Genomic DNA, 27,155 nt, shown 5'->3' on the forward strand with positions numbered 1-27,155 from the left:
ATGGCCGCGACATCGACGCATGCGCAGACGGCCCGGAAGGTTGATTAAGGGTATGGGCATTGCACTCATTGCACCGATTGGCTAGGGAGGCGCGCCTGCGCCTTAGAACATCACAGATGCCGGTTTAGGTAATATGTCCCACTTTCTAATGTGCTTCATTTGACATGACTGCTAGATGCTCATTATGTGATCCATGTGGTTCAGCTGCGCTGCATATCCCTGGCCCTATGACCATCCTGGAGAGGGGGGTATGTACTTACTCTGTGTTTTGTGATTGGTTCTGTTATACATGTGGGGATATTTAAGTATGGGGTGGGGTATGCTGCTTTATGCTTGACAAAGATCCAGTGTCTGTAAGGATCGAAACGTTGCAGCTATGTTTTACCATTGAGGAAGAAACCGTTTTTTACTTTCTGAAAAAACCCTTGGAGTGCTGATTCAACACAACCTATATAGATGACCCCGGAGATTCGTCTGCCGACTCCTGCTCCCGGGCGGCGGCTTCCGCAGCAGAGATTCGCAACGCCCGTGGACAGGGGGCTTAAAGCATAAAACACATGCAGAGCCTGACAGCAGCCGTGTGCTCACAGCACCTGTGATGATGTCATCATCATGTGATCAGTCACCTGTGTGGGAGGAGTCCAGGGTCACATGACCAGGGGGTGATCAGTTTGTGCAGGCCTTTGCTGTGCCAGTTCTGATCCCTGTTGTATGAGATAAAGAAAGTATGTAGCTGAGCCGTGTGTTTTTTTTTTTTTTTTATGTGCTCGTAGCAGGGCCGTGGCGTGCTTGTGACGTGTGCGTGGCAGGGCTATTATCTATCAAACACCCTAGATGTTCAATGACGGTGATGTCATCACAGACCCTAAACCAGCAGCCTGTGCTTACAACTCCAATCCCTTTCACTGTATTATATTAGTAAGTGGCACTTTGCGCCACCAGAAACACTGGTGCTATAATTTCCTAATTACTTGTGACTGTATACAAAGCAGTCAGGAACACGATCACCACTTGCATCACTACTACATTTAAGGGACATAAATCTAAATGGGTTTTCCAGCTGAGCCTACTAAGTTCTGCAGCCTGCGATGTTCCCAGCCGCCGCCGTCCGATCCGCCATGACCCCAATCATTTGGGAGGCCAGGAGTATCGCTGTGCAGGAGTTACAAGAAAACAAAACCCCGACAACCTGTAACGATACGTATCCCATTACACACAATAATGGGAATATCCCTTTAATGACGTTCGATGCGCTAACCCACGCACATTGGTGTAGAACATCTCACCTGGTCAAAGCTCGCTGTTAACTCTCCCAGGGTGTCGCTGTATTCTGCGGCTCGCTGTGCGTGTTCAGACAGAACCGTGGCTTCATTCGTTAATTTTTCTGCAAACAAAAAGGGAAACACTGATAATTGTGTTCATATCAGCTGCGACGCCACGCGTACAAATGTCAGACGGGGAGCGGCGAACCAACGCCGGGTCACCGGCATCAGTTTTGCGCTTCACAAACAATCACTTGTAGAAATCGATTGCCCTACAAGCAGCCGCTAATTAGTTATTTCACCTGTATGGGCGGTTTACAGGGACCCCGGCATCAGGATTGTCAGGCCTTAAACTATCCCCATTGTGCCTGCGGTCATGTTTGGCGCACCACAGATGTATCTATATGCAAAATAGTAAATCGTTCCCAAGCCTAAAAAAACTTACATTCAATCTTTGGCGCCTTCTATGCTAATGACCGGTATCGCGCGGGTGGCGGGCACAGGAGGCCCGAGTCATCAGATCAGCAATGCACAAGGAGGAACAGAGACAAAGGGCCGCACAGAGTTTCACCTCAATGTCAGGCAGATGTGGAATCCGCGTAAAGAGGCCACAGCTTCAGTGATCATGTGATGCCCATCGTGCCATGCCCGCTGCGTGGCTTCATAGATTGGCAGATCATGGGGTAATGCAACACTATGCATTACATCATACTGCAGGAATGCTCAAACCATCACTAGTTCTTGTCCCCTGTGGGGACTAAAAGAAAAAAAACACCCCATAAAAGTCAGTTTAAAAGTTTATTAATAAAAGGGTAACAAAAGTTGTTTTTTTTTTAAAAAAAAAAAAAAAAAAAAAAAAAAAAAAAAAAACCACCTTTACCCATATTTATAATTTAGAAAAAAAAACTCAAAACCATATTTAGCATTGTTGTGTCGATAAAAGTCCAATCTAGCAAATAACACATTATCCCCCCGCACGGTGAATATCATAAGAAAAAAATAAATAAATACACGTTAGAATTGCGCTTTTTTCGGTCACCCAGTCCCCAAGATGAAATTTAATGAAAAGAGACCAAAAAGTTGCATGTACTCCCAAATGGTACCGATAAAACTACAGGAAGCCCCACGCAGCGTGAGCCCTTAGACAACTGTCGGCTGAAGAATAAAAGAGTTATATGGTAGCGGTCAGAAGATGGCGGCAGAAGATCCGTGTCTGCAGCATCCCGCGCTCTTCTATCGCCCCGCTCTACGCCATGTTCACAGCGATGACCTGCAGCCAGGCTATGGATACATCATGCCACACACGAGTAGATATTACAAAGTTTGCTCTTTTCCTATTTTGAGCATAAATTTACACGTTTTTTTTTACTTTGAAAAACCCCTTTAAATCTTCCCGTGATGCATTAGTCACAGAGATGCGTCTATGCAGCGCCCTCACCCAGCGCCGCCTTCAGCCCGCAGTACACCCGCACGTCCCGCACGACCCGCTTGTCCCACTCTTCCATTCTCCTGTCGCCGCCGCGCGCTCTTCTGCGGTCCTCCCCCTCGTGCAGGCAACCAGTTCCAGCGGCTGCGAGATAGTCACGTGCCTACTGTACCACGTGACCGAGGAAGTGTTGTAGCGAGGAGATGACGTGAGGCTCTTCTGTTGTCATGGGAACGTATCAACAACTGCAAGATGGAGAGGAGCCGGGCCGATCCCGACAGTGAGGAGCTGCAGATGGAGACGAGAATGAAGTGAGATGCGGCTAGTAATATACTATGTGCGCCAGGCAGTGGGCTCTACTGACTACTGTATATATGGCCACTACCTTGTATCTGTGATTTTTTTGTAATGGTAGTATTTGATGTATTGAAAAGCTTTTAAGAACTTGTAAGTGGAGTGAAATGGGGGGGAAAAAGCAATTTCATCATCGAAGAAAGGGGGATCTTGTTCCTACATGCAACAAAGATGACACGATAACTTTATTCTATGTCTCGTACGATTGCGACAATACCAAATGTAATTTACATATTTTGCCGTACTACTTTAAAAAAAGTTTTCTTGAAAAAGAATTTTCAAAACATTTTTTCGCCATCTCTTGTAGACAGGGGGACCAAAAAACGCAATTCAGAGTTATTCATGTTTTTTTTTACAATGTTTACCATGCGGGGTAAATAATGCATTATTTTCATAGGCCGGACCACCAAATATGTCTTTTTTTTTTCTCTTGTTTTTGATTTTTGATTAAAAATATGGGTAAAGGTTGTGTTTTTTTGTTTTTTATTATCCTTTATTTTTTACACTAAAAACTTTTTTTCAATTTTTTTTTTAGTTAGTCCCTATAAAGGACTTGAGATTGCTTAATTGCTTATACCAGATACTGCAATACTTCAGTATTGCGGTATATGGTATTTCTACTTATTCTATTAAGATGTTATGCAGGTATATCTTAATAAACAGAAATACATGGCAGCACTGGGGACTTTCAGAATGCCCCCAGCTACCATGACAACCAAGTGATCTGGGCTGTTCGGGACCTTTGATCATCAATCAGGCCATTTAAAAGTATCATTCGGAGTAATATATCCACAAAGTGGTCACCTGGGAAATGTAGATCAAATTGAAAATGTTCTAGTGGTGAGAGGGCTGAGACTGATGGCGTCCCCCGTGTATGGGTAACCATAAAAATGACATGGCCACACTCTGTGACGTCACTAAAGCAAATGGCATGGTGTCCTAGATGAGGCAGCAGAAATGCAGTCCTAAGCTCTCGCTCACGACCTGAAGGTTGCGGGTTCAATCCCCGCTTGGTTCAGGTAGACAGCTCAAGGTTGACTCAGCCTTCTATCCTTCTGAGGTCAGTAAAATGAGTACCCAGCTTGGTGGGGGGTCATAAATAAATTACTTTAAGTGCTGCGGAATAATTTGGTGCTGTACAAATAACAAGAGACCCGCGCCTCCAACCTTTCTTCACATTTTGGAGATGAGCAGATTCCTTCCTCAGGCTTCTTTGTTTCTCCCATAGAATACAGCCAGTTTGAGTGTGACTATTTTCTATAAGTAGACATACATTCATACTTCTTATATCCAGCCTTTCTCGGCTTACTAACGATAAAGTATGATGTCTCCATTATTTAGAGTCTACAATGAATAAAATTGTAGCATGTAATTCTTTAACGGGGGGGTTGTCCGGGCAAAAATACTATTGATGATGTATTCTCAGGATAGGTCATCAATAGGTGATTGGCTGGGGTCCGTTGCTCGAGATCATCTGAGCAGGCGCCGGCTGTCAATGCCACTACACACAAGGGTCATCGCGGGAACTGCTACTCCGACCCCTGTGGCCGGCATTTGTAACTACAGGAGCAGCTGTTATTGGAATCAATGGGAACTTTACCTTTAGTACCAAACTGGGCCACTGCAACAAGGACAGCACTGTCTGCACTGACAGTGGCGTGGCGAACAACTGATCCCCACCAATCGACTCTTGATGACCTATCTTGCAGATACGTCATCAATAGTAAAAGTTTCAGACAACCCCTTTAAAGTTAGATGGTGAATCAGGTCATCATGAATTATTAGCAGCCTCCACCTCAAGGAGCGGTAAGCTAGGTTCAGCCTTCAGTGTTACTGTTTCTATGTGTTGGTTTGTACAGTATGTATTAGGCATTGTAAGGTGGTGTTATGCGCACCTCTGCACTTCTTTGAGTCCGTCTTTAGCTAATGAGGGGAGAGACGAGGAGTGACAATCACAACCAAAAGGTCACTGCTCTCGGCTAAGTACTTCTGCACCTTTGTTTTAGCGATCATGGCAGTCTTAGAACTTGGACCCCACCACTAAAAACTTCTGACATGTCAAAAGTTGTGTGAAAGCGTATTCACACTTTAAAAGGGTTGTCCCATGAAAGAAAGTTACCCTCTATCTACAAGACACGGGATAACTTGCTGATCAGTGGGAGTCCTACTGCTGGGACCACACTAATGCCAAGGATGGCAGTCTGGTGCCTCCAGGAATGGACAGAGCAGAGGTCTGTTTCTCCATTCATTCCAATAGGATTGTCAGATATAGTTGAGAGCTTAAAGGGATATTCCCATCTCAGGATCCTATTTCCATAGAAGAGGAGGTTTGTTTCCCTGGCAACGAGCAGTAAACAACCAAAGAACAGAGGAATCAATATCTGCAACATCTGGAGAATGGAGCATTTTGGAAATAAACATCTGATGGGTAAGTAGATTGTTTTTTGAGATTTTTGAACACATGGAAATAGGATTCCCGAGATGGGAATACCTCTTTAAACTTGGCTATCTCCAGCGTTCTCCATAGGTCATCCAATGATAACTTGCTTGCATGTGGCAATCCCTTTTTAAATGAATTGTCTGGGACTAAAAGCGGTTATCTGGGGATAATTTATTTTCCAAAAGCTGATTAGCATGCTGTATCAGCATAAAATAAGCCGTATTCTCCCCTCCTGTTCTGCCGCTGCTTGGTTCCCCACTGGTCTTAATTTCCAGATACATGGAGTCAATGATGATGTCACCAACACCAGAGCCATGTGATACTGCAGCCAATCACTGTCTCACATCAGCTAATTAATTAGCTGCAGCAATCATCCCAGACCAGCGGGGGAATGGGAGCAGCAGGGGAAGGGAGTATGGCTTCTTTCATGTTGATACAGCATGGTGAGCCCGGATATCACCTTTGTACATTGGTAGCCTTTCGTCTGATCCGCACAATGAAGAGGCTGTGGCACTCCTCCAAGCATTGCTTCCCCATTTGCAGAGACACATGGCATTATGCTCTTGTCCATATGACCAGCTGTCTGTTACTGCAGCTCCTCCTATACAAGTGAATGGGATAACCCACAGTACCAGGCGCTACTGTCCGTACAGACGAGCCACTGTGCTGAAGGTGTCGGATCCCTACCAATGAAACATTGAGGGTGAACCATCAATCTTATAGTTGCAGAAACCCCTTTTAAATGTTGTATCAATTAATATATCTCTTTTGCACAGGGAAGTGTTACAGGCATCAATATTTGAAATGAAAAACACACTTGCTGACCTGGAAAGAAAACTGAACAGTGTGGAAGATGAAGGTAAGGGTTCTTGGTAACTTCGATCTGGGCTGTTGATCCAAGTCAGTTTTGGCGCCCCCACGTAATCCACTATGTTCACATACAACTACACCATGTGAGTACACCCTTAACTTTTTCCAATACAATTTGTATCCTGGTTTTCCTAGGGGGCTTACTCTTTTTCTGCCATTATACAATGGCGCTATCTGCTGGCTAAAGCCAATACTGCATGAGGTGACACATTGGATAGGCTCCGACAGCAGAGAGGCTGGCAATATACAGTAAGAGAACCCCGACGGACGTCTTCCAACATCAGAGCTGTACAGTCTTAAATCATAATGTCTTCAGACGTCAGACAGTGGATTGGGAAGGGTTAAAGTGGTTGTTCAGCTCTGAAGATTGATGACCTATACACTACCGATCAGCTGCTCTCCGGGCTGCTCTGTCAGTGATCGGAGCCTTAAGTGCACAGCTCTATACGCATACATGGGTCCCATTGAAGTGAATTAACCTGTTCCCCAGCTGATCAGCTATTGATGACCTATCCTGGGGATAGATCGTCAGTCTGCAGAGCTGGATAACCCCTTTATTATTACAGTAGCCCATATCTTATTGATCTCTTCGTGTACAATTGATATGAGCTCTTCAGCTATTGGTATACATATAGAGTATCCTCTCATTAAGCTTTACAATTGTAGTCCACATTTTATCAGATATTTAGATAAGTATATGTCATCCCATACATAATATACGTAAAGGGAACCTTTTATTATCTTTAAGCCCCCTAAACTACGTTATGGGGCTCAAAGGTTAGGGATTAGGGAGTCTGGGAAGTGTTGGTGTATACTCACCGGGCATCCCATTCCAGCGCTATGTCTCTTCTCAGCTTGCTCTATGCGTATGCTCTCCCATAGAAGAGTGGGATGAAAAGAGTCTTGCTGCTGGCGCACACGGACTTTGGGATGACACAGTGCTGGAACGGGGCACCCTGTCAGTATAAAACAGCCCTTCCTGGACTCCTAGTTCCATGACCTTTGAGCTCCATTATGAAGTTTTATAGGGCTCAAAGATTATAACAGGTTCCCTTTAAATGGAAAGTTTGCATTTTATTAACCAAGGTCCAATAAAATATACATCTGTAATGCTAAACGTTTCTCATAGCTAGATGTTACGGTATCTTACCTGATGATACGCAATCCTGGGTTGCCCTAGAACTTGCCCGCAATCCCTGTCCCTGCCTACTTACCTCCACTCCTGGCTAACCCCAGGCGGGCAACTGGGTGGCGGTCCCTACACTTGCTAGGGACCGAGGAGGGACGCTGGCGTACCAAGATGGAACAGGGTAGGATACCGACAGGAAGGGCAGGTGAAGAAAACCAACAGGAAATACAGGCAGACCGAGGCAGATGGATAACCAGGCAGATATAGCAGAAGCTGAAAGCAGGAGACTGTCAGAGGCAGGAAGCTAGCACACTGAAACAGAAACCAATAACTGTCAGTGAATGAACCTCACTGCCAGCCTTATAAACAGAAGCCTCCGCCCAGGGGTGGAGAGGGGGAGGCCACACCTCCTAGCAGAATCTCATCACAGAAGGGACAAAAGGTTTCAATAAAGACTTATGGAACACCCAGTGAACCCTCCATGTAGCTGGCAAACCCAGTTCGTAGGCGAGCGGGTTCACCACACGTGTGATGACAAAGGGACCCACGTAACGCGGCGCCAGCTTCAAAGATGGGACCCTTTATTTGAGATTTTTAGAAGACAGGTATACCTTCTGTCCCGCCCTGTAAGGTTCAGATACAGACAGACTCTTCCCACTACGCAACTGCATACGAACCCCCGTTGCTTCCAAGTTTTTCTGTACCTCTTTCCATACTCCCGGCAGCGTATCTGTGGCGACATCAGCTGCAGGACAGACAGATGGAGTAGGGATCGCTGTAAGGAAGCGAGGATGCTGACCGTATACACAAAAGAATGGAGATACCCCAGTGGAAGAACAAGTGCGGTTGTTTAGTGCAAACTCTGCCAACGGCAGGAACTCTGCCCACTGATGAGCCTTTTCACCAGCAAACAACCGTAAATATTGCACTAAATCCTGGTTCTTCCGCTCAGTCTGACCATTAGTTTGCGGGTGGAATGCTGAGGAGAAGGAAAGTGACATTCCCAGGTTTCTGCAGAAGGCACGCCAAAACTGCGAGACAAACTGAACCCCGCGATCAGATACAATGTTTTGGGGAACCCCATTTAGGCGAATTATTTCTTTTACAAAAATCTTGGCAAACTCTTTTGCCGAAGGTAGCTTCTTTAACGCCACAAAATGTGCCATCTTTGAGAACCGGTCGACAACCACTAAGATAGTGGTGCACTTCTGGGATTCTGGTAGATCAGTGATAAAATCTACAGATAACTGCGACCACGGACTAGAAGGTACCGGTAACGGTCTCAGAGGACCCTCCGAAGGACGCCGCCGACTCTTATTGCGTGCACAGACAGAGCATCCCTTAACAAAGTCGCGGATCTCCTGAGACAAGCCTGGCCACCAGAAGTGTCTAGAACAGAGATCCAGGGTTGCCTGAAACCCTGGATGACCTGCGAGAACCGACGAGTGAGATTCATCCATGACTCTAAGACGTAAGGTCTCTGGCACAAACCATCTGCCCTCCGGCACCCCCGAAGGAGCATCCTGCTGAGCATTTTGTAGTTGAGGGACGAAGTTAGATTCTACAGCTGCCACCACCACGCCAGGTGCCAAGATATTCTCAGGGGTCATAGTCTCACTCCGTGACAGGGCGTCCGCTTTCACATTCTTCTCTCCTGGGATATATGTCACAACGAAATTAAACCTGGCGAAGAACAACGCCCACCTGGCTTGACGAGCTGTGAGTCTTTTAGCATTGGCGAGATATACCAAATTCTTGTGATCAGTATATACGGTAATAGGGTTTCCAGCACCCTCAAGATGGTGTCGCCACTCTTCTAAAGCCCATTTGATTGCCAGTAACTCACGGTTACCCACGTCGTAGTTGCGTTTTGCTGAACTTAACTTCCGCGAAAAGAACGCACATGGGCTATACCCAGATCTCCCACTGACTTTCTGCGACAATACTGCCCCTGTCCCCACCTCAGATGCATCTACCTCAATGAAAAAGGGTAGACGCACATCCGGCTGTATTAACACCGGGGCAGTCGTAAATGCCCTTTTTAGATGACTAAAGGCCTCTAAGGCTGCAGGCGACCATTTTACCAAGTCGGCCCCCTTCTTAGTCAGATCGGTCAAGGGTTGAGCAATAACCGAGTAATTCTTAATGAATTTGCGGTAAAAATTTGCAAAACCCAAGAACCGCTGGAGAGCCTTAAGGTTGTCTGGTCTGACTCATTGGGAGATTGCTGCTACTTTGTCAGACTCCATCTGAATCTCCGTGGGTGAAATCACATAACTAAGAAAAGATACTTGTTTAGAACCAAATGTACATTTCTCCAACTTGACAAAAAGTTGATACTCACGCAAACGGGTCAGAACCAACCTCAGGTGCTGCACATGTGAATCCCAGACAGGAGAATACACCAGGATGTCATCAAGATATATGACCAGAAATACCCCCAGGAAGTCGTGAAAAACCGCGTTCATAAACCCCTGAAACACAGCGGGGGCTTACAGAGTCCGAAGGGCATGACCAGACATTCAAAATGCCCTAACGAGGTGTTGAACGCCGTCTTCCATTCATCTCCCTCTCGAATGCAAATTAAGTTGTAAGCCCCCCTTAAGTCCAGTTTGGAGAACCAGTGGGCCCCTACCACCTGATTCAACAAGTCAGGAATTAGGGGCAAGGAGCACTGGTTCTTCACAGTGATTTTATTCAAGGCCCGATAATCCACACAAGGTCTTAGTGTCCCATCCTTCTTCTCAACAAAGAAGAGACCTGCCCCGGCAGGGGACCTGGACGGCCGGATATGTCGTTTGACCAGAGACTCCGAGATATAGGACTTAAGGACCTAATGCTCACGCCCTGACAAATTGAAAATGGCTCCCTTAGAGATGGGACTGTCAGGAATCAGATCAATACCACAGTCCCACTCTCTATGGGAAGGCAAAGCCTCAGACAGTTTTTTAGAGAATACGTCCTGAAAATCCGACAAATACTCCAGAATAAGCACAGTATCCGCGGAGCACAGGGCTATAGTAGTTAGGTGATTATGACAGGATGACCCCCAATGAGTCAATTCCCGGGTGGACCAATCAAATTGGGGATTGTGCAGTGCCAACCAGGGCATACCAAGCACTGCATCAACAGACATCTTTTCCATAACTAGGAAAGACAGATTCTCAGAATGGAGAACACCCACAGTGAACTGCAGAATGGGAGTCCTCCATTTAACAACACCTGCGGAGAGAGGGGTCGAATCAATACCAATGAAGTGCATGGGGGGCTTCAGCATGGAAAATTCGGTTATTAGAGGTCTGACAAAATTTAAATTAATCAGATTGACTGCAGCACCCGAATCAATATAGGCTTGACCGGAACGAATAAAATTCCGGAAGCCAATCTGACAAGGCACCAACAACCTAGGGAGTATCTGTGACCCTAGGCGACCCTTCAGAGAATCGCCTAGGATCGGTAGTTCTTCCGTCGCTTCAGACTGATGTTGCCGTTGCTTCTGTGGACAGGTTGCTACTTGATGTCAGTCTTCCCCACAGTAGAGGCAAAGATGGTGAGTCATCCGGAACCGTCACCGTTTCCCAGGACTTAGCAGGTCCACTTCCGTAGGCTCGGCCCCTGGAGCTGGCATGGGGGAAATGGGAACGGATCCACAGGACTCCCTAGTTTTACAGGCCTGACGTTCCTTTTCTCTAGATCTCAGTCTCCTGTCGGCCTTTACTGCCAATACCATCGCCTCATTCAGTGTTATGGGAGTGGGATGGGAAATAATTAGATCCTTGACAGCATCAGAAAGGCCCAACAAAAATACATCTTTGATGTCGCCATCATTCCAGGAGGTTTCACCGACATATTGTCTAAACGTAGAGCAGTAGTCTTCAGCACACTGCTGCCCCTGACGCAAAGCCATGAGGTGAGATACGGCTAATCCCACCCGGTCCGGCTCATCAAAAATACCTCCTAGTTCCTGAAAAAATGCATCAACAGACTGCAGACAAGCAGAACTCTCAGGTAAGGAGTAGGCTCATGTCTGGGGGGACCCCGCAGCAAGGACAGAATCAATCCCACCTTCTGGGACTCAGAGCCGGATGATCCGGGCCGCATCCAGAAATATAGTTTACATGCCCGCCGAAAAACAAAAAACTTGCTTCTCTCCCCCGAAAACACCTCAGGGAGAGAAAATTTGGGTTCAGGAATAGATGGGGCGGCAGGAATCTTCGCCAACATCCGCTACTCCTGGGCCACCATACGACCGGACAGGTCTTGGATCACGCCCACTAGCTCCAGCAACTGATTAGCAAGGACGCTCATAGTCTCCATTGGAGACCAAACAAGAACCCGTAGGAAAATTTTAAGGGCAAGTTATTATGTTACGGTATCCTACCCGATGATACGCCAGCCTGGGTTGCCCTAGAACTTGCCCGCAACCCCTGTCCCTGCCTACTTGCCTCCACTCCTGGCTAACCCCAGGCGGGCAACTGGGCGGCGGTCCCTACACTCGCTAGGGACTGAGGAGGGATGCTGGCGTACCAAGATGGAACAGGGTAGGATACCGACAGGAAGGGCAGGTGAAGAAAACCAACAGGAAATACAGGCAGACCGAGGCAGATGGATAACCTGGCAGATATAGCAGAAGCTGAAAGCAGGAGACTGTCAGAGGCAGGAAGCTAGCACACTAAAACAGAAACCAATAACTGTCAGTGAATGAACCTCACTGCCAGCCTTATAAACAGAAGCCTCCGCCCAGGGGCGGAGAGGGGGAGGCCACGCCTCCTAGCAGAATCTCAAAACAAGGACTCGTGCATAGAGCTGCACTCACAGACACCCGCGCACACGCCGCCCGGACCCATGAGCGCGCGCACTACGCTGACCAACCACCCGCAGCCCCGGCAGCCGCCGCATGGTAACACTAGAATTGTTAAAGGGGTTGTCTCTCTTTCCAAAATGCAGCTGTGTGGGTTCGATCAGCTGATCACTTGGGTTGTACTCCTATGGGCAGACAGGCATTTCTTCTGCAGGAAAAATGCAGGGTTACAACTGTTACATCTGACTTGTCCCTAAGAGGGAGACCAAGTTATATTCCCTCAGACCAAAAGGCTGATCAAACTGGAAGGCGCAGAATGTACAGGAGAAGTAGTCTAGGTGGAACAGATGGAAAAGACACAAGACAGGGAAGAATGATCTGCTCTGATCCTGTATAAAGCAGGGCTACCGCCCTGACAAGGGCTACCCCACGTCTAGACACCCTATATATCCCTAGATAAAAAGGCAGAAGATGACAGAGGACTGGGAAGACTGCATGAGACCTTTAGAACCATAGTGATATGAGTTGGCATAAATCCCACTAGGTGTTGCATACTAGCTCCCGCTGGGCCCCCTTCCCTTGCCGTGAGCTGTCGAGGGGGTGGAATGAGGAAAAGCAGTTTAGCAGAGCTAAACTGTCTCTCCCTGTCTGACAGCAATCCGGGATCGGCGTATATGGGCCTTACCCAAGCCATCTGAACTGGTGCACAAACAGCAGATTTGTGCTCCTATTCACATGTTTTCATGGTGCCTTAGACAGCAATGACACTGGAACCGGGCATCTGCTGTTACAGCCCATTTGTGCAAAGGAAAGCTCCAGTCATTAAATGGTCGTTTAAGTGGCCAGCGTATGGGTGTACAGTATATGGATTTTTTTAGTTTTTTGTAAGCTGTATAGTATATTTGATGCTCAGTAAAACGTGCTTTTCTGAGTAACAGCAGTGAGTACTAGTGGAGAGGTCTTCTCAAATCCCCAGGGCCCCTAGTGATCACTACTGGGAGCTTCAAATGTACTAAAACCTCAAAAGCTTAACAACATTCTGAGAAAATTGCGCTCCATTAAGTCGACTACATATTCCACATAACTGTTGTTACAGCCAGAGGGCCGGGAATGGACTGACATGTTTAACAAGATTATTATATAGTGCCAATTGTCTGCAGCTGAGAGCTACATTAGTGGTGACACTTCAATGACTAGTTAGCCCTACAGCCGCAGTCACACGGGTGGACTTGTACACTATATTAGCCGCAAAATACGCAGAGCTGACACCCCATTGATTTGCATTGTGTTTTTCAGGTGTGTATTTATGGGGGTGAAAATAATCCCCGAGAGTCCTATTTTGGTCTGTATTATGTACCGACATAACCCATTAAAGTCAATGGCATAGCGCAAATACACATGATACACTGTGTGAAATCAATGGGGCCTTCCAGCATTTTTGGGGGGGGGGGATTTTGCCCGCATGAAAAGTTAAATAAATAGTTGCGGGAAAAAAATGCAATACCCAGTGAGTCGGCACTGGCAAAAACGTATCGCATCGGTAAAGTTCCGATAATCTCGCACGAGTTTCACGTGCAATAGATGATCGGAAAGTGTTTCTATTGATTTTAATGGAAAACCTGGTATCACACTCACATACACATCGCACGCCATATGTGAGCCATGCGATGTATTAAAGGTCTCATTGAAATCAATTGGCGTTGCTTTCCGAGGAACGTGAAGAGATAGGACATGCGGCCTCAGGGGTTCTTCTGTATTTGTTGGTAAGAATAGCAGAGTTTACATTGCTGTCAATATGCCTGGAAATCTGATGGCCCCCATTACAAGCCACTAGGATCATTGCGACCTGGTTGAAACCGCCTGATGTACTGGTCATGGCTCCACTCTTGTCCCAAGAATTATTCTCCATCCCACAGGAAAGGGATTGGTGTCTGACCACTGGCACCCCCATTAGATCACAAGAACGGGGGCCTAGGTCACCCTGTATGAATGTAGCGGTGGCCGATTATGTACCCTGCCAACTGTGGAACTGCCAGAAATGGCCAAGGGCTTGTACCTCCGTATGGAACACAATGATCAGACACTTATACCCTTTTGTGTGGATAGATGAAACGTTTAAATCTCAGAAGAACCCTTTTAAGAACGGAAGCCATGATGCTAATGGGAACAGAACCCTTTGGCTGATTCAGATATGCACCCTTGTTATACACTGGTGTATAGAGGAAATTTAGGAGGAGGATGCACACAAATTAACCCCTTTAGTGGCACACCTGGAAATCTCCAGGGCTTGCGGCACTGACTATGTAGTTAAAGGGGTTGTCTCGCGAAAGCAAGTGAGGTTCAGCACTTCTGTATGGCCATATTAATGCACTTTGTAATATACATCGTGCATTAAATATGAGCCATACAGAAGTTATTCACTTACCTTCCCTGCGCTGGCGTCCTCGTCTCCATGGCTCCGTCTAACTTCAGCGTCTAATCGCCCGATTAGACGCGCTTGCGCAGAAGGGTCTTCTGCCTTCGGGTCTGCCCGGCAGCAGCGGCGTTCTGGCTCCGCCCCCTTCTACGCGCCATCACGTAGCCCCGCCCCATGACGTGTGCCGATTCCAGTCTCCTGATTGGCTGGAATCGGCACACGTGACGGGGCGGAGCTACGCGATGACGCGTAGAAGGGGGCGGAGCCAGAACGCAGCTGCTGCCGAACCGAGCCGAAGGCAGAAGACCCTTCTGCGCAAGGGCGTCTAATCGGGCGATTAGACGCTGAAGTTAGACGGAGCCATGGAGATGGGGACACCAGCGCAGGGAAGGTAAGTGAACAACTTCTGTATGGCTCATATTTAATGCACGATGTATATTACAAAGTGCATTAATATGGCCATACAGAAGTGTATAACCCCACTTGCTTTCGCGAGACAACCCCTTTAAACCCTGGAAGATTTCCATGGACAGCTCTAGTGCTGAAATGTGCAGAGCACTCACCTGTCATCTGAAATCTTCCGGGGTATTTACTTGCATTGTTGACTTGTTTAAAAAAAAAACTACACCTGTGAGGCATGACATGGTAATAATAAACCTGCCACTGAAGGGGTTAAATGGGACTAATCAACGTCTGGATCTGCAGCATTATTCAAATGCAAATCTGTGGCAGACATCTGAAGCTCAGCCTTGGATTTCTGTCGCAGATTACGAGACAAACCAGCAATGTTCTTTTCTAACATTGATTTCCAACCTTGTGAATGAGACACGGGACGACATCGAGAAAACTCGGGAGGACGTGCGAGATAGTAACCAGCGACCGAGACCGGAGAACCGGAAGTCTAAGTCTCTAGGGTCCATTTTCCTCTTACACTGTAGACATCTCTTTGTACATAGTGCCAGGCTACTTTACTCTAGAAAGTAACAAGACGATGTCCTACGCTTCACAAGATGATCTCTCTTTTTATTATAGAAATTATGCATAACTTACAATTGGAATCCTGGGTAATTTAGAAAAGGGAATTATGTGTACTTTAAAGTGAAACAGAAAGTGACAAAATTAAAGTCTTCTCACATGGCATAGACAGATAGGAGCCAAGTTCATATACCGCCACACAACATTATCATATGTCATACAAGGTGCATTGAAATGTTAACATACATAGATTAGTTTGGGGCCCTATGCTTGTGGGGCCCCCGGACAAGTGCCTATCAGGCCCATGCGTTTAGATGGCACTGACTATAATGACTTCATTTCTTCTTTACCACGCGGCAGGTAATGAGTGGAAGACCAGATATGAAACACAAGTTGAGTTAAACAGACAACTGGAAAGACAAATTCATGCACTTCAGGAAAAATCAGAATACGTACGGGGTAATCCGACAGGTGAGTGAAGAGAACTTTGTGACGAGCCTATTTTTTTGCTTTAAGGACAAAGTGATTGTCATCGTTGCATTGTAAGAGCCATGATTTATTCACATGAGGGCATTTTTTTGGAACGAGTTGTATTTTTTTTAATGGCACCACTCTAGGGTATACATGTATTGTATAACTTTTTTAGTATTTTTTTTTTTTTTTTGTCGGGTAGATGGAAAAAAAACCCTCAAATACCACCATTATTTCTTTGTTTTATTTTTACGGCATTCACCAATAAATAATATAATAATAATAAAGAAAAAATAAGAGGGTAATTTTGTTTAAATCTGGATCAGCATGATTATTGCATACCAAGTCTATGTAGGTTTTTTAAACATGTATTTTCTACTTTTGCACAATAAAAACACATTTTTAAAGAAAAACAATTGACTCCGTATTGTCGCACTTACAGATCAGTAGCATAGTTATTTTCTGACATTGGAGTTGCGTGAGGTCTTTTGTGGGGAGAGTTGTAGTTTCTATTGGTATCATTTTGCTGTACATATTACTTTTGGACAGCTTTTTATTATGTTTTTTGGGTGGGAACAACATAAAAATAGCAATTCTGGCGTTAATTTTAAAAACTATTTTTACGGCGTTCACCATATGCGATTAAGTAACAAAATATTTTCATCGTCTGGGTCATTATGAACATGATAATACCTATTATTATGTGTTACTTTAAAAAAGATTGGGTATTTTAGCCATTTAAAAGAGGTTTTTGTGAGGAAACTTGAGCTTTATTAAACGTTTTTGGATGCTATTTTTTTAGTCCCTTAAGAAGACTTGAAGTTGCAATAGCTCGATTGCTAGGACAGTACACTGCATTACTCATGTAGTGCATTCTACTAAGCCTATGACAGCAGCCTATTAGAATCTGCTGGAGGCAGGGCCTAATAGGCAAAGTTACATGACAAACATGGAGGCCTCTCTCAGGCTTTTGGTTGTGTTGGGAACCTGTCATGTTACCTTGCAATCACACTTTGGGATGGCAATAGGTGACAGAAGGATCCTCTCCCCTCCTAATTTCATCTGCTTAAATGCTATAGTTGCTATTGATTGTGGCATGTAAGGGGTTAAACTGCCAGGATCTGAGGTTTCTCTTCTCCTGGCTGTTAGTGCAGGAGCCTGGCTGTCAGTAGTCAACTAAGCCATCGCCTTAAAAAGATGTATGTGCAGGTTAAAATTCCATTAGTGAGCTCAGTAAAAAGGCATATTAGCCGTCACTAATGGGTTAAGACAGTTTTGATAAATGAGGTCCTACATAGAGTATAAGGCCCAATGTCCACGGGCAGATTTGATTTGGGGCACCCGCACGGGAGATCTGCAAATCAAGCCGCCTACAGGGATGCATTAGCATCCGCAAAACTGTTTAAAACATGCGGATGTAATTTTTTCCTGGTGTGCAGAGCGGACGCGTGGGAAGAAATCGCAGCATGCTCCATTTTTCTGCGGATTCCGCAGGGGCGGCTTCGATTCCGCGAGAAAGCAGGAGATTTAAAAAAAAATAAATTGCACTGCGTATGTGTCCGACATGCGTCTGGCATCCGCCGTGCTGAAGAAAGAAGATCCGGCCGGCACAGAGTAGACCTGCGCTGGATCCTGAGAGGTAAGAAATTTTTTTTTCCTGTCTATGTCTGCGGGCATGGCTGGATTCCACTGCGGGATTCAGCATATGGAATACGTGCATGCAAGTGGACATGAGGCCGCTACTGGTGCATCTTGTCTCAGTAGAATGGGTGGAGACATGAGTTGGCCAGGCTGAGTAGTAGGGGAAGGCGAGGTGACGCGCACAACAGTGGATTGCCTGATGCACACACTCGTCCCTCACACCTGTACCTGGCGTTCTGCTTTGTGTGCTCCTCCTGCTGGGCTACCATATCGGCTCCTAGCGCCTCTGTTAGCTATCACTCTCCCCCCGAGGTGCTGCAAATTTCCAGTTTCGACCCGGGTGCCACTGTCCTGCAGCCCCTGCTGCGCTTTCCGCTACTGAAGCCCCCTGCTCCACTGAGCTAGTTCCTTCAAGACAGTCCTCCGTCCGCCATGCAATGGCTGCCGTGGTAGTAAGATCCCCGCTCCTACAGACCGCGGTCAACGCTGTGCTGCCATCACCCTCCTTGTCCAGCACTATGCTGACTCCTCACTAAGAAAGCGGCTCCTCCAGACCCTGCAGAGCTGCCTCCTCCTTCTTGGCATGCTGTGGGAGCGGAGAAAGCCTCTCCTTCTGACCTTGCTCACCTGGGGAGCACCGGCACTCCTCCATGGTGAGAAGGTGTGGGAGCGCTTGCAGCTTGTAGGGAAGCTGCAGCTCCAGACCCATGCCCTCCGTGGTGGTGATGTCGCTCCTGCAGAACACAGCGGCAGCACCCAATCGACATCTGGGGGCATGACGCCCCATCAGTGATCCTGTCCAACCCATGTCTCCACTCATAGTTCCGGTGGAGATAAGATGCACCAGTACCCATGAGGCCTAAGTGGTTCATAAGGTTTGGTTTACAGATCATACAACAGGAATTACACAATCTGCACGGTATGAACAGTTTATGACAATGTAGTAGATTTATCAGTGTAGTAAAACTACTTTTTCAGCATAAATACTTGGTGTTTTGACCAAACATTATATTTATGAGGCTTGTGCGCATACAAAAATGTTTCAGTCACTCCTGAATTTCTCAAAAATCTCTGACCATCTCTTACTAGAACACCCTGTAATAATGTTTTCTGCTTCCTTAGATCGGCTATCCTCCATTCGATCTTATGATCAAATGCCTGTGGTAAGTTATTAATAAGTCGGCCATTGTATTGCCATCCTCCTATGGTACCACGGTCTTGTCTCACAAAAATCACCAATTGTTTAAGAAACATTTTTATGTTGAACTTATTATTTTCTTGATGTTTTATGCTTTTCCACATCAGTATCTTTATTAAAAAGAAATACTAGACCAACGCTTCCTGCGTTTGGCAACTTTTGCCATGTGACCAAAGATCACTGTGTAGCCCTGCAACCTCCAACTCTCACTGAAGTCAATGGGCTAATGGTGCGACGCAGATGTTGCTGCAACCATGACTTGAAGATTGCAAAACATCCAATCGTGGCGGTTACTACTTGCAAGTCGCAATGGCGACCACATTGACTTCAATTGGGAGTGCAAAGTCGGAGGACCACACAGCAGTCTTGTCTCATGGACAAAGTCGCCTTGTAGCTCTAGCCTTGCAGTGAAATATAACGCCTTCATTAAAAGTTTAGGGTCCATGCTGCAGTAACTTCATCCAGCAGAAGCCCTTCTACCTAGAACAAGCAACCTACCACCTTTGGCTTTGGAAGGTCTGTATTAGTGGTGAAATCTTCTGGCCATTCGCTGTTGCAGGTAGACAGCTCACCTCCTCCCCTCCCTGCTCAGTGACTGCTTCACATATTATAGAGCATGTCCACAATATCAGGTAATACTGAAAAAGTCATTTTTTAAAACCTAGTATTCTTATGAGTGGAGGCCTGTTGTAAAAGCTGGTTTTGGTTTCCAAGTGTTGGGGGGGATGATATAATGGGTATTTTAAGTGATATTTTCAAAGCTGTTTTTCAGACAGAAGAAAATCCATTGGGCAGTGCATGGCGGATAATAAAAGTGAGCCTTACTCACCTCTTAAATAGTCACCCCCATTTTAAGCACAGGAGCCCCAGTCCCTATTGCTTCGATCCTGGAAGAAGCTGTAGTGGTCAGGTGCCATTCATTTTACATGTGACCACTCAGCCAATCACAGGCCTCAGCCCTGATACTGCCATAAATGGCACATGACTGCTGAAGCTTGTGATTGGCTCAGCAGTCACATGTATAATGCATGGAACCTGACCACTACAGCTTCCTGCAGGAACGGAGCAGCAGGGACCGGGGTGGCTGCACGGAACAATTTAGGAGATAATATAGCTTATTTTTAGCTGATGCGGAAGCAGGTGAGCCGCACTGGTCACTGCAGGGGCGTGGGTCGCAGCAGGATCCGACCCGTCCGTCTGCAGGTGGCCTATTATTAGGTTTATTGGTCAGTGTGCAGGATTTTAGGATTTTTTTTTTTTAATTTAGATTGTGACATTGGAAAATTGATGGTCAAAAAAAAAATCAACAAGAATTATTTTAAAAATATGTTTAACATATAAACTTGCTTTATACAATGGGTCATTTTCCGTTGACACACTCCCTTTAAAATGTCATTCTATGAAGTGTGCTCCACATCTGTATTACAATACCACCATGATGGGGACATAAATACTAAGCATTTCCGATGTTACTAGTGATAACTGTGCATCGGTTAGTAAACTGCAGGTGCATTACTACAGCTAATCACAAGGGGGCATCCTGCACCATCATTTCTTAACAGTAAGAGCACATGTGAATCTGAAGCTCGGGTAAGAAGTAGATGCTTTGGGTTAATTGTTCTCGTTCATCCTTATTATGTCTTTTCTTAGTCATTTATACAACCGTAGTCTCATTATTGGGATGAGTTTTATATAGAGAATGAGTGGAATGAATGGATATCATTCCCTGCAGCTGCGTATGTCATTGTTCTTCATTTGCAGGTTATGCTGGAGACAATCATCACCATTCAGTGGTATTGACTGTCTGTCCATCTGAGAATTGCCTTCATTGCACTCCTCACATCATGGCGCTGACCCAATAGATTAACTGCTTCGGCACCATTATACTCACATTTCCTGCTGTTGAGGTCATTGCGATTTATCCTTACAATAGACTACAATTAATCTGACCTCACAGCTGACAGTCTGACATGTTACTACTGGTAATCCAGATTGTCACAAAACTGAAGGCAATTAAAGGGCTTTGCAGGAGTAATTTACAGATGACCTATCCTCAGGATAGTCCTTAATAGTTGATCGGCGTGAATCTGCAACTCAGGATGCCCGTCGATCACCTGATTGAAGTGATAGCACTGTGTCATACATTGTATAGGACCACTGGGGTAACTATCAGGGATGCAGTTGCACCTGGGCCCAGGAGCCTTGGGTGGCCCATAAGGCCTCTCTTTTCCATATAGGGAGCCCAGTACTATGAATAAAGCATTATAGTTGGGGGCCCTGTTACAGATTTTGCATTGGGGCCAAGGAGGTTCAAGTTACGCCTCTGTGTTAAGGGGTTAAGAGAAGTTGGGGGGGCCCCAAGATAATCCTTTGCACCTAGGCCCATGAGCCTTTAGCTACGCCCCTATTAAGGACTCAAGCTGCTTTCAGGCCATGCGACCAATGAGTGTGACGACACATGCCTGAAAAGAGGCTGCAGTCCTCACCCAAGCGCCATTGCCTCTTCAATCAGCTGATCAGCAGGGATCATGAGCTGCATATCCTTGCCGATCAACTATTGATGACCTATACTGAAGACTATAAAAATGTTACAGGCAGGAAAAGGTGTAAAAGTCTTATTCACCCACTTAAATGGCACTTTGGTCCTTTGCAACAGCCCCAGTCCACATCTTTGAGATCCCAGAAAAAGCTGCAGCAGTCACCTGCCATCCATTGTACATGTGATCACTCAGCCAATCACAGGTCACTGCTGAAGCCAGTGATTGGATGAGTAATCGTGTGTACAATGAACAGCACATGTAGTTTTTTTCCCAAGATTAGAACTGAAGGGGACCAGAGGGGAATGTAAGGAAATGCCCTCCCCCCCAGGTCCCTGCAGTTCTTGTTGCTCCTTAAAGTTGTTATCGCACTAAAGTAATTTATCACTTATCTATATCACCTTGGCTATCTCCCTCTGTCCCACAGAAGTGTATGGAGCTGTGGTCACACATACACACCCCTGCTCATTACGCATGGGGCATTAGAGGTGCGCCAATCTTGTGATTGCTGGTTTTATTCATAAGCCTTAACTAATGTCTTTTCTTGTTGGACTTCCAGGGAGCCTTAAACCAATATCTTAAGCATTTGGAAGAGGAAAAAAATTCAATGGAAAATCAGCTGAAAGATTTTGAACTTCGGATAGAACAAGAGTCAAAGGTAGTGTTTTTAGTTGTGTGATGTATATTGCCAAATCACATTAAATTGGAAAAATCTTCCCAAAAATGTAACTTTTTGAATTTATGTCCCATGTAAATATATTTGGCACACAATTCAGTTGCCTTAAAGGGGTTCTGTAATAAAAAAAAAAAATTCTAGAGTTACCTATTCCTCCCCAGGCAGTCTTCTTACATCATCTTCTCCTTGCTGATCTCCTAGCACCTGCAGTCCCCTGGGTCACCTCACCTCCAGCAGGCCGGATCGTCTTCTTCCTGTGATGAAGCGTTCATTGCCGACATTCTGCTTCCTGCAGGGTAATATACGCTACATCACGAGTGACGTAGCGTTCACTGCTTAGCAGGGAATGCCGAATCTTCGGCAGCCTGCTTTAGCCTGACTGCGCATGTGCACTGTCTCATCTCTAGTGTTTTATATACCATATGAAACACTAGCAGCGTAATATCGCACATGCGTACTATAGCAGGCTGCCACGGATTCATCACTCCCTGCTACATCAGTCGTGATGTAGTGTATATTACCCTGCAGAAAGTGAACTTCAGCTAATAGATACTCCAAAACAGGAAGAAGAGGATCTGGCCGGCTGGAGGTGAGGTGACCCCGGGGACTTGAGGAGCCAGGAGAAGATCGATAAGGTGAAGATGCGTTAAAAAGGCTGCCTGGGGAGGAATAGGTAAGTATGGATTTTTTTTCTAATGACAAAACACCTATAAATCCATTTTTAACTCCATTAGTGAGAGAACTAATTTTAGCCTTAAGAACCAGTAAATCGTTTTCCCTAAATGTATAGTTTTTTTATGTTTTACTACTTTAGCACAATTATTTTTTTTGCATATTCTTTGTTAATTTTTTTAACGGAATTTACTCTGCTAGATAAATTATGTAATATTTATAATATGGGATGTTATGAATGGGATTATTTAGCTTTATGTTTTTTGTTGATTTTTATGTTTTTCAATATATTTAAAGCATTGTTTAAGGGGAAATTATTTTTTTTCATTTTCTTTCTGTAAAACTGTTTAGGTGCTTCCTCAGGGTTAAACAGCATAGAGTAGTGCTCATCTTCTCACCCTTTTTCTGGGGAAAAAAAAGCCCACCCTATGTGACAATCAGAGGGCAGATATATTTTCTGATTAATAGCGTGGGTAATTACATAAAGCCCCTGTTAACCCTCCCTTGGAACAGAACAGAACAGAACAGAATCACAGAGCTTCTCTCCTACCTTCTTGTCTTCTGCCCCCCTACTTATCATCTATACTGAAATGGCAGTTGCAAATTCAGTATTCCCAACCCCACTTCAAACTGCTGAAGCTCCATTTCTATCAGTACTACGGACACAGAATCAGTAACCCTGATAGAATCGGAGCTACACAAGTATAAAGTTGAACAAGCTCTGTTCATCCAAAACTGTAATGTTCTTTTCCTATAGAACAAACAGAGCTCGTCCTAAAGTAGGGTGGTTTTTTAAAAAAATTCCAATGTCCTAAGTCTCGCTGCACATTGGGAGTTGTAATTTTGCAACATCTGGAGAACCTAAGGATGGAGACCATTCCTGTACAGCTTGTTACAGATTCAGCAAGCATTTACTTAATTTTATTATTCTACCTCAACCACAATGTACCGCAATGCTGTAACTTGAGTAATCAGGATTGTCAGCCATGTTAATGGTTGCTATGTCTGTAACTAAGCACATTTGCTATTTAATGGAGTGGGAAAACTGAGTGACAACTGCTACTGGAAAATTAATTGGCACCACATTGGTTGACACCCATGTTACCCTAAATGACTGAACTTTTGAAACTTAACAAAGGAGAAGAAGTTAGCGACTAAACTTCACTGACTCTTTAGATCTCATGTCCTTCTGCCATGTATATACATTTGTCAGTATAGATAGTGCAGGTATAAATAATGCATTGAAAGATGAAATGATGATGAGGAATTAGAGCTGACATCTTGCTTAGTAAAGAGCCGGTTCTGTCGCATTGATGTAGCATTCCCTGTAAATCAGCCCTATCTGGCAGAGAGCAAGTGAAGAATAGATGTCAATTGTCCTATGTAATGTTAAAGTGAAACTCTAATGTGAGGTCCTCCAACACTGATCTCTGTTAGCAATACAGCTTGTATGTAACTGTCTGGCAGTAGGGGGCGCATCTCCGGTACATACGTAGAAGCACTGTAGAGGACGGGATAACTGCTGCTTTTACTACTCCGGAGGAGAAAGATGGAGGAAAAGAACCTGCTAACACATTGGTGGAAATTTACTAAAGACTGGCACCAGCAGCATATTACAGGCACAGGTCCACTTTAAAAGGAACAATCTGCAGTTCAAGCAGCCCATAGAGATGAATGGGGCGTCCACATTTAAAGGGGTTGTCCCGCGAAACAAAGTGGGGTTATACACTTCTGTATGGCCATATTAATGCACTTTGTAATGTATATCGTGCATTAATTATGAGCCATACAGAAGTTATTCACTTACCTGTTCCGTTGCTGGCGTCCCCGTCTCCATGGTGCCGTCTAATCTTCAGCGTCTTATTGCCCGATTAGACGCGCTTGCGCAGTCCGGTCTTCTCCCTTCTGAATGGGGCCGCTCGTGCCAGAGAGCGGCTCCTCGTAGCTCCGCCCCGTCACGTGTGCCGATTCCAGCCAATCAGGAGTCTGGAATCGGCAATGGACCGCACAGAAGACCTGCGGTCCACCGAGGATGAAGATCCCGGCGGCCATCTTCACAAGGTAAGTAAGAAGTCACCGGAGTGCGGGGATTCGGGTAAGTACTACCCGTTTTTTTTTTTTATCCCTGCATCGGGTTTGTCTCGGGCTATTGAAAAAAAAAAAAACCCGTTTTGGCGCGGGACAACCCCTTTAATTTAACACCTGTAGATTTGATTTTATTTGATTTGCAGATGGCACGCGCTGAAAAAACAATTGCAGCATGCTCTATTTTACTGCGGATGGGCTCCATTCATCTCTATGGAAGCGTGCGATACAATTGTGGATACACTACGGATTTTAAGGCTAATTTCAACTAGCAAGATCTGGAAAAGGCTGGGAGGTGGGGTTGTAGATTTTTTTTCTGTGCATCCGTGTGGGAAAAAAACGCAATCCGTGATCTCCTGCAAGCAATAAAAAAATAAATTTAATGATGAGTCGCAGTGCATCCGCTGCGGAAATCCGTATCAAAAATCTGCGCATGCTGTAGACATGAGACCTTAGTTGTCCGTATGAAGACTGCAGGATTTTAGATTATTCTTAAAAGTAGACAATGACATTGAAAATTTTAAAAAATCACCAAAAGTTCTTTAAAAATGTTTAATATAAAAAAAAATGTTTTCTTGTTTTTCGAATCCTTTTCTCATATGCAGAGTGAATTGGTATTACATTCTGAGAAGAGATCCTTCATGATTCATTTATGTGATTACATTTTTTTTTACTATTACAGGCGTACTATAAAGTTAATGATGAACGGAGGATGTATTTTACTGAAATTGCTCAGGTTCGTGACCTAATTTACCTGCCATTTGTGCCTATGTATGTATGTTTATATGTGCGTGTATAATATATCTATATATATAATGTCTGCAGTGACCGAGACGCAGAGCCCACAGCTGAGGAGATGGTGGGGTAGCAGAAAGGGATGTCACGGAGGCACTACCATCTCCTCACCTGAGGGATGCGTTTAACCCTTTGCCAAGGCTCTGGCAGGCCTCTCCAGGCAATGCTAGTGATGTGGTTACCTGTATCAGACTTTGCGTTGAAACTTCAGGATATGTCACGGGTGACGCCACTGTTCCATCCACTGCGGTGAACGCCGATGATGGTGCAATAAATAGTCCACACACACAGGGCTGTACTTTAAATAGACTAAACCAGGAACGGTTCTTTACTGGAACATTCAACAGTCCTTGACATGGAGGATTGGCTTTCCGACAAAGGCTACAGGCTTGCCATCTTCTTACGTTCACTTGCCTCTGTTTTGCTGGACACTACAAGCAAAATAAACAATGCAATAGAGAAGTATCGTAAAAGCAACCCAGTCAGTGACAGAATCACAGACTGGGTTGATCAGGGAAATGCGTAGATATAGTATATCTTGACAAAGTATCTCATACTATACTTATTGAAAAAATGACCAAATATGGGATTGACAAGGCAACTGCTAGGTGGATTCACAACTGGCTGAGTGATGTACTCAAAGAGTGGTCATAAATGGCTGCACATCCAAGTGTAAGAATGTATCAAGTGGGGTACCACAGGGCTCTGTCCTAGGCCCAGTGTGCTGTGGTACAATTAGAAAAGTAAGTTTTTGGGGTGCTACAAGATGCAGCAATTTAAAAAAGAGCATGTCTCTGATGGAATTTACAAGAGGAATAGCACCTTACTGGTAGTTTAATACCCCAAAACTGGTGACAGGTACCCTTTAATAGATCAAATGCATCTGGAATCTATATTTTATTAAAGGCTGCTATACAGGGGTCATATGGCGCATACAGGGGTCATATGGCGCATATAAGGGTCATATGGCACATACAGGGGTTATATGGTGCATAGAGGGGTCATATGGTGCATATAAGGGTTACATTAACAAAAGTTTTGTATTAGGCTTTTATTATTTATATAATGTTTTATTCATCTAATGTCCTGAAATGAGCAGATGAGGCAGCAGTGACACACCAGATGGCATATCCTTGTTAAAAATGTCCAAGACTGCTAATTGGAAGGCAAGTCATCCACAAAGTGCATAGTAATTAAAAATGAAGATGCAGAAATATTTCATGCTCAGATTCATGAAGGTCTATCAGGGGCTTTACAGATATTTTCTGGTATCTGTGCTCTTTCTCCATGCAAGCTGCAGTACTGTGGTTTCTTTGACTAACCAGCTAAAACTACAAATTCCAGGATTGGCTGTCTGGGCATGCTGGGAACTGTAGTTTTCTTAAGGCCTTAGTCACACGGGCGTTT

General features: G+C 45.1%; 1 protein-coding gene across 2 annotated transcripts in view; it reads left to right on the forward strand.

The window, feature by feature from the left end:
- Positions 1-2,853: 2,853 nt before the first annotated feature.
- Positions 2,854-27,155, forward strand: part of CCDC169 (coiled-coil domain containing 169) — a 55,705-nt gene continuing 31,403 nt past the window's right edge. For both annotated transcript variants that reach the window (XM_066582736.1, XM_066582727.1), the window contains exons 1-6: positions 2,854-2,999; positions 6,259-6,341; positions 16,034-16,144; positions 18,908-18,948; positions 22,080-22,178; positions 25,636-25,689. In XM_066582736.1, the coding sequence (XP_066438833.1) occupies positions 2,941-2,999; positions 6,259-6,341; positions 16,034-16,144; positions 18,908-18,948; positions 22,080-22,178; positions 25,636-25,689 (447 nt within the window). In that variant the 5' untranslated portion in view covers positions 2,854-2,940. The remainder of the gene's footprint in view (positions 3,000-6,258; positions 6,342-16,033; positions 16,145-18,907; positions 18,949-22,079; positions 22,179-25,635; positions 25,690-27,155) is intronic.

This window comes from Eleutherodactylus coqui, chromosome 1, assembly GCF_035609145.1.
Source record: "Eleutherodactylus coqui strain aEleCoq1 chromosome 1, aEleCoq1.hap1, whole genome shotgun sequence".
Lineage (NCBI taxonomy): Eukaryota > Metazoa > Chordata > Amphibia > Anura > Eleutherodactylidae > Eleutherodactylus > Eleutherodactylus coqui.